At 44.1% G+C, this 15656-nt stretch overlaps 1 protein-coding gene across 1 annotated transcript in view; it reads left to right on the top strand.

Moving 5' to 3' along the window:
- The window catches only part of TNFRSF11A (TNF receptor superfamily member 11a), a 28481-nt gene extending 13788 nt beyond the window's left edge, over positions 1 to 14693 (top strand). The window contains exons 3-10 of the mRNA XM_069853540.1: positions 284 to 409; positions 928 to 1071; positions 2160 to 2253; positions 2626 to 2720; positions 3562 to 3669; positions 5561 to 5613; positions 6894 to 7725; positions 11664 to 14693. Of these exons, the coding sequence (XP_069709641.1) occupies positions 284 to 409; positions 928 to 1071; positions 2160 to 2253; positions 2626 to 2720; positions 3562 to 3669; positions 5561 to 5613; positions 6894 to 7725; positions 11664 to 12043 (1832 nt within the window). The 3' untranslated portion in view covers positions 12044 to 14693. The remainder of the gene's footprint in view (positions 1 to 283; positions 410 to 927; positions 1072 to 2159; positions 2254 to 2625; positions 2721 to 3561; positions 3670 to 5560; positions 5614 to 6893; positions 7726 to 11663) is intronic.
- Positions 14694 to 15656: the final 963 nt, after the last annotated feature.

Genomic DNA, 15656 nt, shown 5'->3' on the forward strand with positions numbered 1-15656 from the left:
TAGCTCAAACCAGAAAAGTTGTCATAGCACATAATCACTGGGGGTAACAGAAAGCAGCTTGATTCTTGTGTATGTAGATAGGACTGCTCCTGGGTCACAAGCTTCGTGGATGTTTGAGTGCCACACTAAATTGGGGTCAGACTAAGGAACTGAAAGGGTGGCAGAATAAATTATTGTCTCCAGAAGCACAGGAGTGTTAGCCTGACCTGTTATTTTCCCTAAGCTCCTTAGACAGCTGGTGTGCAACTTGCAAACAACCTACTTGCCCTTCTCTCATTCACAGGAAAATATATGTCTGCTAGATGCACTAGTACGTCCGATAGTGTGTGCCAGCCATGTGGCCCAAACGAATATATGGATGTCTGGAATGAAGAAGACAAATGTTTACTGCATAAAATATGTGACCAAGGTGAGCTGTTCCTACTGAAGAACGTTTTAATCCAAATTAGTGAAGCATGAAGATGGGAAATTGGACGTAAGGAAGTTGCTTTGTTCAGGTACCTGACACTTGCAGAAAAGCTTGGTGGAGAGGGAGGTCCCCAGACAGCAGAGATTCCATGCTGTGCTGAGCACTGCAACCATAGTCTTCGTGCTGCAGACAGTGATTATCTTCACTCCTGTGAGCTCTATGTTAAGGGTTGTCCTTTTGCCCAGCATACTCTGTGTTCACTTCCCCCAACATGTCTGTCTCACCCTTGCAAAAGCTCTGTTTATTTTCTACAACAGCTGCAAGGAAAAGTACTGCTCAGGAATACAATCAGTGAGGAGCCCCATGCTGGTCAAGGGTTTCCCATGCGTCTTGAAAGATAACATTTCCTCTAACATGAACAGTTCTGCATTCAAGCAAAGCAAATATGTAGAACGGGAGGTCAATAAACTTAAGGCTTGCTGTCAGAGATTTTTACTCCCATCTGCCTTCTCTTCTAGGGAAAGCTTTGAGAGAAGTGAACCCAGGGAACAGCACATTTCAGCGCCAGTGTGCTTGTACAATGGGCTACCACTGGAATGAAGACTGTGATTGCTGTCAGCGGAACACCATATGTCTTCCAGGATTTGGAGTCGAGCACCCTGGTAAGAAATGTCCAGCTCAGGCCTACAGGGTGAGGCCGGCATTGTTTGGGACATTTGAGAAGATGCTTCAGACTCTTAGATGACTGTCAAAAGAAGATACATATCTGAGTTATCATTGGCATTTAACCCTCCTGGACTAATTTGCATTTTGAAGGCTTCTGCCTCTGTAGTTTAAATAGTATCTTGGATCAATAGTTTTTTTCAGGGTATCTCATGGACATGGCAGTAGTTGTAAGGCATTTAGTGCATTTCTAATGTTTGCTGAGGTGTCTGACTCTGAGTCACTCTGTCATGCACTGCTCCAGTATTCAGAGAAGCAGTTCATCAGGGATTGTTCTGAGGTTGAATTTGAAATCAGTTTTTGTCCAATGACTCCATTTCACTATTTTATAATGTTATAAGCAAGTTAAAAATGGTTAAGGCCTTTCGGGTAGTGCAAGCATTCTGTTTTAGGTTACTTGTAATACAAAGTTTTATTATAGACATTTAATTTAGTCTTAAGTCTCATCAAAACCAAAATATAAGCAATTTGTGGGTGAAAAATAGAAACAGTCAAGTTCAGATTTGTAATGAACAGCTGTGCCAAGCACAAGGAACCCCAAAAAAGCAGCACATAATAGTGTAATGGAGGATGAAATGCTGCAAGGGCCTGGAGCACAGTGGTGCTGGTTTTTGTCCAGTTTAGTAAATCCTGATGCAGCATTTTGTTTACTGTGGCTTCATAGAAGTGACAATACCAGTTAGCATCACTGTCTGCAGCATAGCATTGATATGAGGAAGTTAATGGAAGGAGAAGGATATAATAGCTGCATGTTATTTTAAAGTAACTGCAAATGGCTCCTGTTCATTTCTCATTTTGATAATGTAGAGAAGTGCTCAGGTCAGACTAGCATACTTTTTTCTGCTTATGTGTGACTGATGTTGCTCCTCTAATGTAATCTAGATCCTTCTCTCCTCAGGGAAGCTTTAAATGGGATTTGTGGGGGTGTCTGGAGCAGGAAGATGGGAGAGAATAGTCACTTCCCTCTCACCTAAAAGGAACCCATAGAAACTAAGCTATGATGTTCTTCTTCCTTTACTACACACAGTGCAACAAGACAAGGACACAATGTGTATACCATGTCCTAGAGGCTACTTTTCAAAGGTCGCTTCATCCACCAACAAGTGTAAACCCTGGACCAAGTGAGTACCTGCATCTTGTAAAAGGAATACAACAGCCAGAATGCAGGGAGAAGCTTGAATGGATGTGGTTTTCAGTGGGGCGTTTCAGGCTGTATGCAGAGTGCATGGAGCACCTCTGTTGGCTGTGCAGCAATAGAGATATTCTCATGCTTGAATTCTTGAATTCAATCTTGAATTCTCTTTGGGGGAAGCGAGAGAGAGCAATAACAACAGAACTGCTGAGCTGACGCAGTTGAAAATAAAGAAGGCATCTGAGGTTCTTAAGGGTGGAGAAATGCAGGAGGAATGTTGTACATTACATCTGAATATGCTGCTGTGCATAACAGCAAGATCCCTCTTGGAGAACCTAGCCTCTTTGTCTTTCTTTTTCAGCTGTACAGCTCTAGGAATGGCAGAAATTCTGCCTGGCACTGACAAGTCAGATGCAGTTTGTGCAGAACGGAAGACACCTGAGCCATCAGAAGACGGTACATGTCTCATACAGATTAACTGTTAGAAATTACAAGGAGGAGTGATGTGTTTGCTAGGAGTTTTGGCTGGCTTAACTCCATTCCCATTGTGGATGACTCTAGGTAGACCAAGACAGCACTTTGGAAAATCCAACCTTTAAAGATTGCTTTGAGCCTGGTGACTCTAGATCTTGTGTTCACTACTAAGGAGAGTTTTACACCTCGTACTGAAACTGCATGGTGAGCGGCATTGCTGTTACACCTGTGACCTCCATCACATTTTTAGGTCTTTCATTTTTTCAGTCCTGCAGAGTTCCATACACATTATCTGTATAAAGGCTAGCAGCTTCTCTCCATCTTATTTCATAAGAATGGATACAGTCTCAGTCTTGCCCACTGCCCATTTCCCTCTCCACTCTGGATAAGATACCAGAGAGGCTGCTTGCCTGGCACTCAGTGATGCTTCATAACCTGAGATAAAGGACAAATTTTGCTGGCTCAAATCTATAGTCTACCTAAGATGTACATCTCCCACCCCCTGAGGCAGAGCAAGCACGGTCCGTGGGCTGCTGACAGCTTGCAAGGGGACTTTCAGAGGAGCATGACTGGATCACACCTCTCTGAGACACCAGGATTCTGGGTTTTATGGAGATGGCTCAGTACCAGATTCCTTCAGTAAGGCTGCTTGTCACAGAACTGCATGAGTGCTAGAGCAGTCGTCCTTATTACAGAAACTGAAAATTGAATAGGAAGGAAAAAAAACCCTCACCTGTGCAAAAGCAGGTAAAATGAACAAGGATTGTCACAGTGCTAAGTTCAAGCTACGTGTTGATGGCATTATTTTTCTTACATTCTGCAGGAGCAAACAGGATCTTATACGTGTTGATTGTTATCTTGTTTTTTGTGGCACTATTTGTCATTGTCATCTTCATCATATACTACAAGAATAAGGGAAAAAAACTGACAGGTACGTGATAGCTAATGATATTCATGAATGTGACAACTGCACTGCTCTCCATGCACTCTGATTTCATGGGTAACCACCAGGTTAAGAAAATAGGGAGTTATTTTGGAAGTCGTATTCTATCCCTGGATCTGTCCATATGGATGTGCTTTAACTAGCACAAAGCTAGGCTTCAAATTCCTTTCCTCTAGGCAAGGAGTATATTACACTTACGCATAATGCGTATCACCTGCTATCCTCCTGCAGCCCTGACCGCCCTTGGGGCAGATGCAACCACTGTGTGGATGAAGGAGGGATTTAGCACTGGGGATTTAGCAGCATGGCCATTCTACATCACATGACATGGCAGATCCCATAGCCAAGGGGAAGGAAGGAAAGACACAGAGAGGTTTCAACACCTCCTGTCTCCTTCTCCCCAGTTTTCCTTCTCCCATGAAACCTGCGTCTGAATAGGTTAAAATATGGATTTCAAGACAAAGGCTTGCTGTGTATCTGAAAACATGATGGAGGCAATGTTTTTAGCTGCAGGCCAAAGTTCTGATCAGCTATGGAAGAAATACTGGAAAGAAATGGAATAAACAGTAAAAGTAGAAAGCCAGAAAAATTCTAGCAAAGGCATAGTGGATAACAGTGGGGCACTGAATGTATTCCCAATATGGTGGAAATGCCTTCAACAGTTACTCTGCTCTGTGTTAAACCCTGGATCTCTTTAGTGGGAATTTAGGACATACCTGTATTGTTCTGTCTTTTTTTTTGTTTTCTCCCCTGAAACATGGAAAGCTTTTCCTAGTGTAGTTTTTGATCATCCGCTTTCCCAAGCCCTAGCAATTATGAAATGTTTTGGGAGCAAGGGAAGGGAAGACAGCAGCCCTTTCTTGTAAAGTATATTTCAGCCTGTGTTTTAGAAATAGGCCGCCTCTGCCACACTAAACATGGGTTGTGCTAAATCTGGAATTCCTGGGATGGGCTGGAGGAAATGGTGACTCTCCTTGCAAACCGAATACTTACGACGCAAAACAGGTTAGGGGGAAATGTTCTTTATTTGACATTTCTATTGCCCTGCTGCTTTGCAGTGACAATCCTTCATTGCATTTGCATGGTAAATCCTGCTAACTGGAGCCCCTGAGACACGCAGGCTCAGGAAAAATCTCTGCCTCCTTGGGGACTGATGGTAAATGTGCAGACTTAACATCAGAGGAAGAGTCATTGCTGGGAACTGGCAGTGGCAGCATCTGTCTTCAGACATAGAAAACCAGTACAGGCTTCAAACGGACATGAGATCTGAGACCTGCAAGATCTCCTGAAAGTATGAAGAGAAAACAAGAATTCTAACTGTATTAATTGGTGGCCTTTACCATAAAGCATTCTTGGACTTAAAGCTTTTCCTCAGTAGATACTCCGATTAAGTGCATTTCCCCACTAAGTACATCCTGATTAAGTGGAATACGCTGTGTTTGAGCCTGCCATCCTGTGGTTTCAGTGGCTTACCCTCTTCTCTCCAGGCTCCTCACTCCTGTCTGAGAATGGTCTTTGGGCCATCCATGTGACTTCTCTTGAAATAGACCATAGGGCTGCAAGCGGGTCGGTATTGGGCCAGTCATAGCTTTGTGTGACATATGACCAGGAAAGAAACCCCATTTGATGTGGAACACAGTTTAACCATGGTCTATTTTAGGAGCTTGGAAACATTTGTTCCACAGAAATATATCCCTGTTCCAGTTACAATGAATCCTCAGCTAGACTGATGGTGGGACACTTGAACAGTCAGTAAAAACAGTCTTGTTGGTTTTCATTTAATGATATTGCGGATTGTGGATGACTGTGGGTGTTTAGGTCTGTGGTTAACTTCAGTGCCTGCTACATGTTACAGCTACTCTTTTTGTTTTCCCTACAGCAGATCTACAGAATTGGGCTAATGAAGTGTGCAGCCAAATAAAAGGAAAAAAGGTAAATTCAAAGATGCTAACATTTTCTCTCCTACGTACATTCTCCATGTGGCACTCCTAACACCCCTCATAAGGCAGACTCCACATTAATATTGGGCTAGCAAGCAAGTTTTGATATCCTCAAAAAAAATTCATGCAGCTCTAACTTTTTTCAGTCTGGTTTTCTGTAAATGTGAGGCATATGAAATCACGGTTCACAAATAGCTTCTGAACCCGCTCTCTAGTTTTGGCCAGTTTTAATAGTGGTAAAAATCTCTGTGATGATTAAATGTTTATGAGGAGAAAGCTAAACATGAGCCCTGGTTGCTGAACACCTAAGATTACCTAGGAGAGAGCCTTTCTAAATACTAGGAGCAGGAACAGCCTAGTTGAGCTTGCACCTTTTTTCATATCAGAGTGCTCACAGGGGAGAAACCTGGATTTGGGACAATGCCAAGAGTGCCAGACATGCAAGGCATTAAGCACCAAGCTTCAGAGGAGGGTGAAACCCCTTACTTCTAGTGCTTGCAGAAATCTCTCTTGTTCATTCAACTGTTAAAAAAGTAAGGACTGCCAAGAGGTTTTGCTCTGGAATGGTTCCAGATCTCTTGCTTGAAACAATTAGATGGGGTCACAGGTTCATGTGCACTGCCTGCTTCATACTGTGGACATGGACTGAGGTGTCCCAAGTGTGCGCTTTCCCCACCACACCATCCAGGAGCTCTGTCTAGCTTTGCCATTGAAAGGACTCAAATTCCATTGCAACAATGAAGAAAGCCCCCCCAAAAAACAAACCCACCTTTTTGAGCAGGCAGTTCTTCTTTTGTCTTGTAAGTGTTCATGCAAGCTCCTGCATTTGCAGCTGCTCAGATCCTCTGGGACAGAGGAGTGAATCAACAGCAATTAGTGGCTGGGAGCATTTACTCTCTCTCCTCCATTCTGGAAGATCTGAACAGGCACTTAGAAATGAAAGGTAGCAGTTCCCATATACCAAACATTACAATGCAACTTGCATGAACTAAAGGGAACCCTTGAAGTATTTCCCAGCCCTTTTTTGTGGAGCTGCAACCAAAAATATAGTTTTACTGTAACAAGCACTGGCAACATGATCAGCATCACTGGTCACAGTTTCACAGCAGAACAGAATTACACTTCAACACTCAAATGCAGCACACTCTCAATTCAATCTCAGCAGGTTCCATACTGAGGAATAACTGAGATCTGCCTCTTCCTTCTTTGTCTAGAAAATAATTTTCAGCTGATCTCTTTATTAAACACATTTTTCTTTTGGCTTTGTTTCAGGAGCCCCCACGGGATATAAACACCACAAATGCTGCTGTCCCCCAGACCTCTGAAGGCATGTGTCTCCTGGGCCCTGCCGGTTCTCCTGTCCCTGGAAACTTGTGCTGTACCAGCAGCCATGCTTCTTGCAGGAATGGGAGCCCCGGCATGGCACTGTGCAAAGCAGGAGGGAGCCTCCAAGAGTTTTCTGTGGTAACTGAGACTGATGAGGACCACTTCCCACCAATTCCCACAGAAGATGAATACACAGATAAGGATCTCAATACAATCAATTATTTATCGTCACTGAGTCAAACTGCCAGTAAAACTGTGTCATCATTTTCAGAACCGTTGGAGGCAGGGGAGAATGACAGCTTAAATCAGTACTTTTCAGGGACTGGGATCACAGAGGACATACCAGTCTCTCAAGTCTCTTACCCTTCCTCTGACAAGGATGGGGCACTTGCTACCACGGACAAACTTCTTCAGAAATCTTGCCAATGTGCACACAGTTGCCTGAAGGAAACAGATAACAAAGACATCGATAATTTTTCAACAAACTATGGCTCAGAGAAGATCTGTGTGAGGTGTGGCGCTGCATACAGGGAATCTCCCAGAAAGTGGAGCAAACCCTGTTGTGCTGCAGCTGACAGTGTCGCAAACTCCCCAGAAACTGGATCCTATGCACAGTGCACCTGTGGCTTGAATTTTCTCTCTGCTGGTCAGAGCAGTCTAGCAAGTGATCATAGTATGGAAGATGCCGCTTCAGATAGTACCAACATGAAGTATCAGAACACGAACAGAAGTACTTCAGGGACAAACAGCAGCACTTCAGATCTCCCTCCAGCATCTGGTAAGCCCATTAAGCTTGACCTAAATGCAATCACATAACTGTGCTAGCTCAGTATTATTCAAAGGGTTCGACTTAGGAAAAAGAAAGAAGAAGAAAATTATGACTTCTCATTTAATTGCCCTAAAACTAATCTGAGAAACAAAACTCAAATAGTAAGGCCATTTGGTTCGTAGTGAATTCTGCAAACAGTATAAGCACTGTGTGGGACCGTTGTCCTGCCCTGATCTAACTATCAATGCAGAACCCATCTTCTGGCTGTCACTGCAAAGGCTGGGTGATTCTGTTGCTGAAATATTTGGTGATAGCAGGTGTGTGTAATGGAGAAAACTTAGAAGCAGGAGAGTATAGGGACCTAGAGGCTGAGTCAAGAAGGGATGCATAATGCTCAGACAGATGATTTTCCATTCAACAGTCGACACATATATTTGCCGTTGGGTTTAAGTACAGTTACCTTTATATGGTAGTTAGTGAAACTCCAGCTGGAGCTGTAACCTGGTGGCCACGACTGGGTCTAAGAGACTAAATTAAATTTTCTGCTGTCAACTGTCAAATGAAAGGGGCAAGGGGGGAATCACTAAAACAAAAGTAGCAGCAGGGAAGTTATGAACCTTGCACTGGATAAAGCCTTCCTCCCTTTTCTTCAATATAAAAGTCTGCAGTCTGTCGTGTGTTATTAGTCATTTTAGATTACAATCTCTTAAATTCAGATGCTCAATTTTTATTTAGTCAAGGCACTGCTAAGCATAATGAGACCTTAGTTTTGATGAGGACATCTAAGTATTACTGTAATACACACAGCAGTCATAAGCAGCTGCCCTTCTTTAAAAACATGTCGTTCCTCTAAGTTTCTTACAGAGACATTCTTGTCAGTCTGCCAAAGCCCAAACCCAACACTTTTGAAGGCCCTTCCCCTCTCAACATGCATGCCATGTGGGAATCAGAAAGTGTGTAGCATTGATCTTTCTAAGAGCAGAAACTCCTTCTACTGCTTCAGTTTCCTGAAATCCTGACACAGTTTCACTGCCTGGTCTGTACAATATTCAGCAACAGTAAAGAGAACACAAATTGTCTTTTTTTTGTTGTTGTTGTTGGAACATGACTCTGAGGCATAACCGAAAGTCGAGTCGTATTTGGCACTGCAGAAGTACTACTTTTCTTTCTAAATGTGACGGGAAGAGGAAGAGAAAATATTAAGGAACAATAAGGCAAATAGGAGAGCTTGGATTTAAGTGACGTGCTAGAAAGTGCCGTATTAGATCTGCAGTACAATTCTTTACATGGGATTTTAATTGTGTCTGTGCCTTCGGGTATGTACATGCTATAGTGCCATCTGGTGAAACCTAAGCAGAGATCGTTCCGAATGACAATTTTTACACGGGACTGCTAGCTAGTACTGACTGAGCTGTGGGCAGTATGAGAGCGTGGGTTAGTTAATCTGTACGGAATGTGGCTTGCTGGCACAGGTCTTTTTCTGTCCACAGAATGGCCATGCCCTGCTAGTGGCACTGGTTGCACACAGAGTGTGGTGGGGCTTAGCCATCGCTTCTGCAATGAAGCACCTGAGTGTGCTGGGGCTGCAGGTGAAGCTGCAATGGCATCGGTCATTTTGCTGGGCCTTATGAAGTGCCCAGATGGAATAAATGTGCACTCGCAGTAATTTTCTGTAAAGCTGCTCAAAGCAACTGAAGCCACCAGGCATTGTATGCAGTCATGATGATAATTACACTCAAAATGGTACAAGAAATAGCAGACTCTGTCCTTCCTGTGAAACAACTCTAGAGGACCAAACTAAACCTCTGGATAGGTGCTACTTACAGGGTTCACTATGAGGGATGGAGGTAAGCTTTCAAGTGCTTTTTCAAACCCTGCAAGCCTGGAGGCAATCAGAACATGAAGTGTTGGTTCATGACCACCTCAAGACATGTGTAGGGCTATAGCATAAAGCACGAGTGCAGGAAGACTTAAGTGACTCACAAATAGGAATGGTTTTGCAGAACCTTTAGTTTCCAGATCCAAAACCAGCCTGGTTTGTCAGCGACAAGCAGTTCTTACTATCCAGAGGCCATTAGATGGCTCAGAGAAAATTAAGTACCCGTGTTCCAATTCTTAGTGAATAATTACCAGAAAAAATAATCTATCATTCTAATTAATGTCATCAGGTAGTCAGAAGAGACCAAAAGTCTAAAACATTGCAGAGAACAATGCCTTCGTTTATCCTCTGAAGGTGTCCCTTATACTTTCTAGGGTGGAAGCACATTTCTTAGTACCATCTGGGAAGATCTTGCGTCCATTTTCTGTGCTTTTGGGCCTCGAATGTCCTTTTGCTTCAGTACAATGTCTTCAGAAAGCAATGAAAATTTGCCATCCACATTCAATTAAACATAAATGCGTTAATCAGCTTTTTTTTTCTCCTCCCTGCTGTAACATATTTCTGAATTCTTGATCTCATACTGAGCCTTGGTAAACTTTTCCGCGGTACCTTTTGTGTGTGACAGGCAAACTGTATAAAGACAAACAGTAATTTATGTACTCACACTATGCCTAACAGTCGTGTTGCATTTGATTCAGCTGTTTGCCATCATTGGGGATGCAACGGGCAGGGGAAAAAACTTCTGCAGTGATAACTTATTGACACTTCATGTTAATCAACAACACTTGGAAAGAAAGCAAAGAGCTTTGTGGTGGTTTAGCTAAAACAAATAAATAAAAGTGCTAGAGGGAGGCTATTAGAGAGACACTAGAGTGCTATCCAGACTCAGTTATGAGCAGGCTCTCAGTGCTGCTGGAGCCCAGTGTCCATTGCTGACGTACAAACACTACCCACAGCCGCTAGAAAAATGATGTTTCTCTGGGCTGGGCCACACTTCCGTGCAATGAAAATGGGAATGTCTCAAGTGCTGAGGAATGTATTGAGAGAAGGCATAAAACGTCTAAAAGGTGTCAGATCAGCCTGCAAGTAATGATTAAGTGAGGCACAGAAGGAAGAACATTTCTGAGGGAGAGTGTTCATAGGCAAGGAAGATTTTTTTTTAACTTGATTGCTTCGCTTTGTTTAATTTTCAAAGTTCAACAGGTTTGTTAGTTTGTTGTTGAAAGTTTGCTCTAAGTTATTTTCTTTCTGCTCTGAGTGAAGTTTATTAATTCTCTGAGCCTGGTCCTGCCATCACCTGAGTCAGCGACCCATTCCTGGAACAGAAGAAAGACTGAATTTATACTAAAAATTCTCTAACCATGGGCAGACTGACTGAAACCATAACTCTTGATAGGTTGCTATAATATAGAGTCTATCTCATCAGTGGAATCAATGCATATCCATGTAAACCCATGAGGGCACTAGGTGAGTACCAGAGTGTACCTGCATGGAGGATCAGAACAATACAAGATAATGATGTAAGCTCCAGGTCATTTTGACACTGTGTGACTGTATGTTCAGGCATTAGGTCTGTCACTATTTATTCAATAAGCCCGTTACCTAGCCCACATGGTGGGATCGATTGTTTACCAAGGAGAATAAAAACAAAACAATGTGATGACTGGAACGCTAAAAAAAAAAAATCTTTTAATTACAAAAAATGATCATTTCCTTGCGAACTGTGGGTGGAGGCAGTTTGGATACATCAGGAGGCATGGGGAGCATGAGATTGTCACTCTTCCTCTCTTGCTTCCCAGAGCGCAATTGAGAGAGAAAACAATTCCCAGCCTTCCAGACAGGCTCCCCATGGATGACAGGCTTCATACTGAGGAGGCAAAAATGGAAATAATGAAAAGGTCCTGTGGAACGCATGGTTTATACGAGTATCTCCATGTCACAGGGAAAAAAATAATGGAAAAAGAGTAAAGCCACCAAAGTGGATAGGTTCGCTGTGTTAAGCATCTGTCTTGTGATGGGAAAATATTAATCACATGTGTCTTTTTTTTTCTCCCCCTTCCTTCCCCAGGAAATGTGACTGGAAACAGTAACTCCACCTTTATCTCAAGTGGACAAGTAATGAACTTCAGCGGTGACATCATTGTTGTCTACCTTAGCCAAAACTCTCAGGAGGGGACAACAGCCTCAGGACCGAGTGAGGAGAACGTGGGCAGCCCTGTGCAGGAGGAAAACCTCAACCGTTGTGAGACTTTTGCCGGCAACACCCAGCACTACAAGGAGAAGTGCGCTGAGCTGCAGGGTGCCTGCCCGGCAATGGGGAGCGGGTGGCCACGGTGGAACACCGGACCCACGACCCAAGAGTGGGGACCATCCCGCCTTGGCCAAGCCTCACAGCCCGTGCAGGAGGAGGGGAAGCTGGGACACTTCTCGGAGAAAGTGTTGAACTGAAGTGAGATGGTGTCCTTGCTGTGGGCTGGGGCACCAACGGGCAGCCCGCAAAAGGGTGTGAGGCTGCTGTAGGGCTGCCGAAATCCTGGGTGTCGTGACAGATTTGGAGACTGTTGCTACCCTTGGTGCCTCCTAGGAAATTTTAGAGCTGGAATGGACTCTTGTGGCACACATGCCAGTGGTGGTGCTCTTGCTGAAGAGGTTACCAGTGGGGACAGGTGCATGTATGAAGCTCACCCATTGCAGAAGCAGTGGTAGGGCTCTCTCCTCTCCATCATGGGGCAGCAGGCTCCCTGCCTGCCCCTACTCCCTGGCACCTCTCCGCAGCAAGCAGTGAAGAAGGGATGACGAGAGCCTTCAGGCTGGGAACTTTGCAAGGAGAGGAGCAGCGTTGCTGGCAGGGCGTGCTGGGCACTCCCAGAGAGTAGATGACGTGGCAGAAGGCCACACTGCAAGGGGTCCCTGAGCTCTGCGTCAGGGTTTTCTTTTTACAACTAAGCTGCAACCATTTTGCTGGTTCTTGGGCCTCCTCAATGCCTCTGGTCATGGAAGGAAGCGGTGGCCACATCTGCCACCGAGCCCAGTGCTGCTGCTGACATTCACCTCCCCATGGGGACATGGCAGGTGGCATCAGCCCTTCCCGTCTTATCCCAAGAGTCTCAAACCAGCACCAGAACCAAGATCCTGGTCTGTCCGTTATTAACTTGTGGGCATGAATAGGTGCAACACTGCCCCATGTGCAGAAAAACAGGCAAAGCAGAGCTGCTATGCCATATCAGATTAATCTTGAGCAAAGAGCATTTATAGTTTTGGACCCTGATTCACCTCTGCCTTATTGCAGCTCTCCAGAGGAATTCAGACCCTTGAAGATGAGAGTGATGTCCTTGGCATGCTGCTGGATTAAAAACGTCACTGAAATTTAAGACACAGAGCTGCTAGCAGGTAGAGGAAGGGTCTACAATAACCAGCTGTGGAGATTTCCTGAGTGACAGGAGAGGGAGGGATCACCCAAAGGTGGAGAATTTGATCAGGGTCAAACACAGGTTCCTTCATCTGCCCAAACAATTTTGTCATTCTCTCTGATATTTTCATTAGTAAGCAGGGTTTTACTTAGGTAGCATGAAGCTATTACCCGAGCTCAGCCTGTTTGAGATGAAATCAGAACATCACCACTGTCACACTGAGAGTTTGTAAGCAGTAGGACCAAAGAGCTGGATTTAAAGAACAATAGTAGTTGTAGCTAGAAGGGAGCCTCAGCTGCTCAGTTGGCTTTGGTTCAGGTCCCGTATCCTGCAGCCTCCTCCAGTACCCACTGTGGAGAGAGAGGCGAAAGGAGCAGAGACTCAAGGAACTCCCCAGAGGAAAAGTTAACATTTTAATGATTTCCTGACAAGGGGTAATTTTCTGACATTCTCCTGCGTGGGAGTGCTGCAGGAGGCTGTCTAAGTCTGAGCCTTCAGGAAGGTCAGCGCTGTGTTTCCTGTCAGAGAGTAAAGGGAACTCTTATCTAGTGTGATCTAATCTGCCTTGAGGGATAAGATCTCTGGTAAGGAGGGGCTCCTCTCCGGGGTGGATTTTAAAGCCAAGCAGTTCACCGAGTAGCTGCTCCATTTGCAGTAGCACTGCTCTGTGGATGACGAGCACCTATAAAGCTGACAAAGTGACCACTGTGTCAAGATGAGCTTCTTTCTCACCCATAAAACAAGAGGATGAACTTAGCCACTTTCACCTCTCAGGAGAACAATTCTGCATTATTTATGTATCTGGCATATAAAATTCAGTACAGACATGCAAGACTCTTTCTTGGGTGGTTGGCAAAAATGATGCATGAACAGTCAGGCTCCCTTACACCTCTGCATGGCCTTCAGAATACCAGGCTGTCCTAGCCTAGGTTCAGCTAGGCAGGTAGGTTGTCCCATTCGGTGATGGCCCAAGCTACCTCTGCTTCTTTGAAGGTGTGTTACTGAGGCTGTCTGTGGTGTTCTTTTGTCTTTACTGCTGGATCCTTTAACAACCCCTTTCTGTCCTCTTCTGGCCTAATTCTGAATCCCCTAGGTGCTGGTGCACTAGGGACCAGGAAACAGACTCATCATCATGTTCACGTAAGGTGGTGCAGATATTTTTCCACTTCATCTGCAGCTTCTTTTTCCCGTGGCTTGTATCTGCCACCAGAGCAGGCTCATAATACTAACTTCAGAGAAGACAATGGGAAGTTTACTACATGTCCTCAGTGAGGACTCATTCTTCACTCACTGAATCGCAGAATCCTACTGAGCAAGGACTGAAACTAGCATCATCAGCAAGCGTGAAGAAATGGGTCATAATGATCTCAGCGCTGTGGCCACTCCTTATGGGAAATGCAGTGTGCCAACAAATCCGATTCTTTTTCTTCTTGCAGAGTCTACCCAAAGTGAAGAAACCATATCACACATCAGCATGCTGCACGTTCCCCGGGTCTCTGTCTGGCTGCTTAGACACGGACCCCAAAGGGACTTCTTTATCCTTATTATTTCATTTGCAGTTTTGAGGTGGGGCTATTTCTTAACATCTGTTTGTACAATAGGGCCCTGTGCACTGGGGCACTAATTTGGAGGCTTCTGGCTGCTATTGTAATACACATAATTAGTGACAATAAAAATCTTAAAGATCATCTGAGAGAAGCTTTGTGTGCCCATGCTCATTTTGACCAAAAAGAAAAAAAAATTGAGGATAAAAATATACCTGGTTAAGCTTTTATAACATTTTTTGCATATAGAATTGTTTTAACAAGAAGTGCTTCCCTTCCCCAGTATGTGCCACAATAATGCACAAGCACATCATACACACACACGTAGAACCAAATAGGAGCTCTTGTAGATCTAACGTGTTAATGCTTTACTGTTGAGAACTGGGCACTCATCCCAGCTCGTTCCCAAAGTTTCCTGCACAGCATGCATTCTTACAAGTCTTTGAGTATGAGAAGTCACCATACACATTATCCATAATGAATATAGTAACTACCCTTAAAACGCAGCCACTTCAGGCTTGGCAGGGCAGCAGGTAATTCTGCATATAACCATGGGAAAATGAGGAGCGGTCTTTTGCTCAAGGGCGCTGGCACAGCCCTTCTTATCCCCATGGAAAACAATGTGGCATTAAAGATCAATACAGATCAGAAATCACTCTGCAAGGCTTACAGCGTAGCCAGGAGTAGCATCACTAAAATGTCATCATTTCTACTTGTCCATTCAGGTTCCTTTCCTTTTAACATATTGATGGCATCTGAGCAGCTCCACCCCTGTCTCTATTCTAAAACAGAACCCTGCCAAAGGATGTGTTTGTGCTAATCAGGTATTTAGTACAGCTATACTTTTATCAGATGCCTCCATTCAAATTAGGCAGTAGTGCCCCTTCATCACCACCCTTAAAAAACATCAACAGTGATTGGAGAATTCACTTGTGGCAGCACATCATACTGGACATGGTAAAATGGCTGCAAATGCTTTGTGTGGAAAAGTTATTTCTGGAGTCTGTAATCTACCTTATTATTAGATGCTTAATATTAGTCATGGGAAAACTGAAGTGTAGTTAACCAAGTTGTCTGAGGTTTCTTGCAAGGAATGCTGAATGACTC

The sequence above is a fragment of the Phaenicophaeus curvirostris genome, chromosome 3, assembly GCF_032191515.1.
Source record: "Phaenicophaeus curvirostris isolate KB17595 chromosome 3, BPBGC_Pcur_1.0, whole genome shotgun sequence".
Taxonomy (NCBI): Eukaryota; Metazoa; Chordata; class Aves; order Cuculiformes; family Cuculidae; genus Phaenicophaeus; species Phaenicophaeus curvirostris.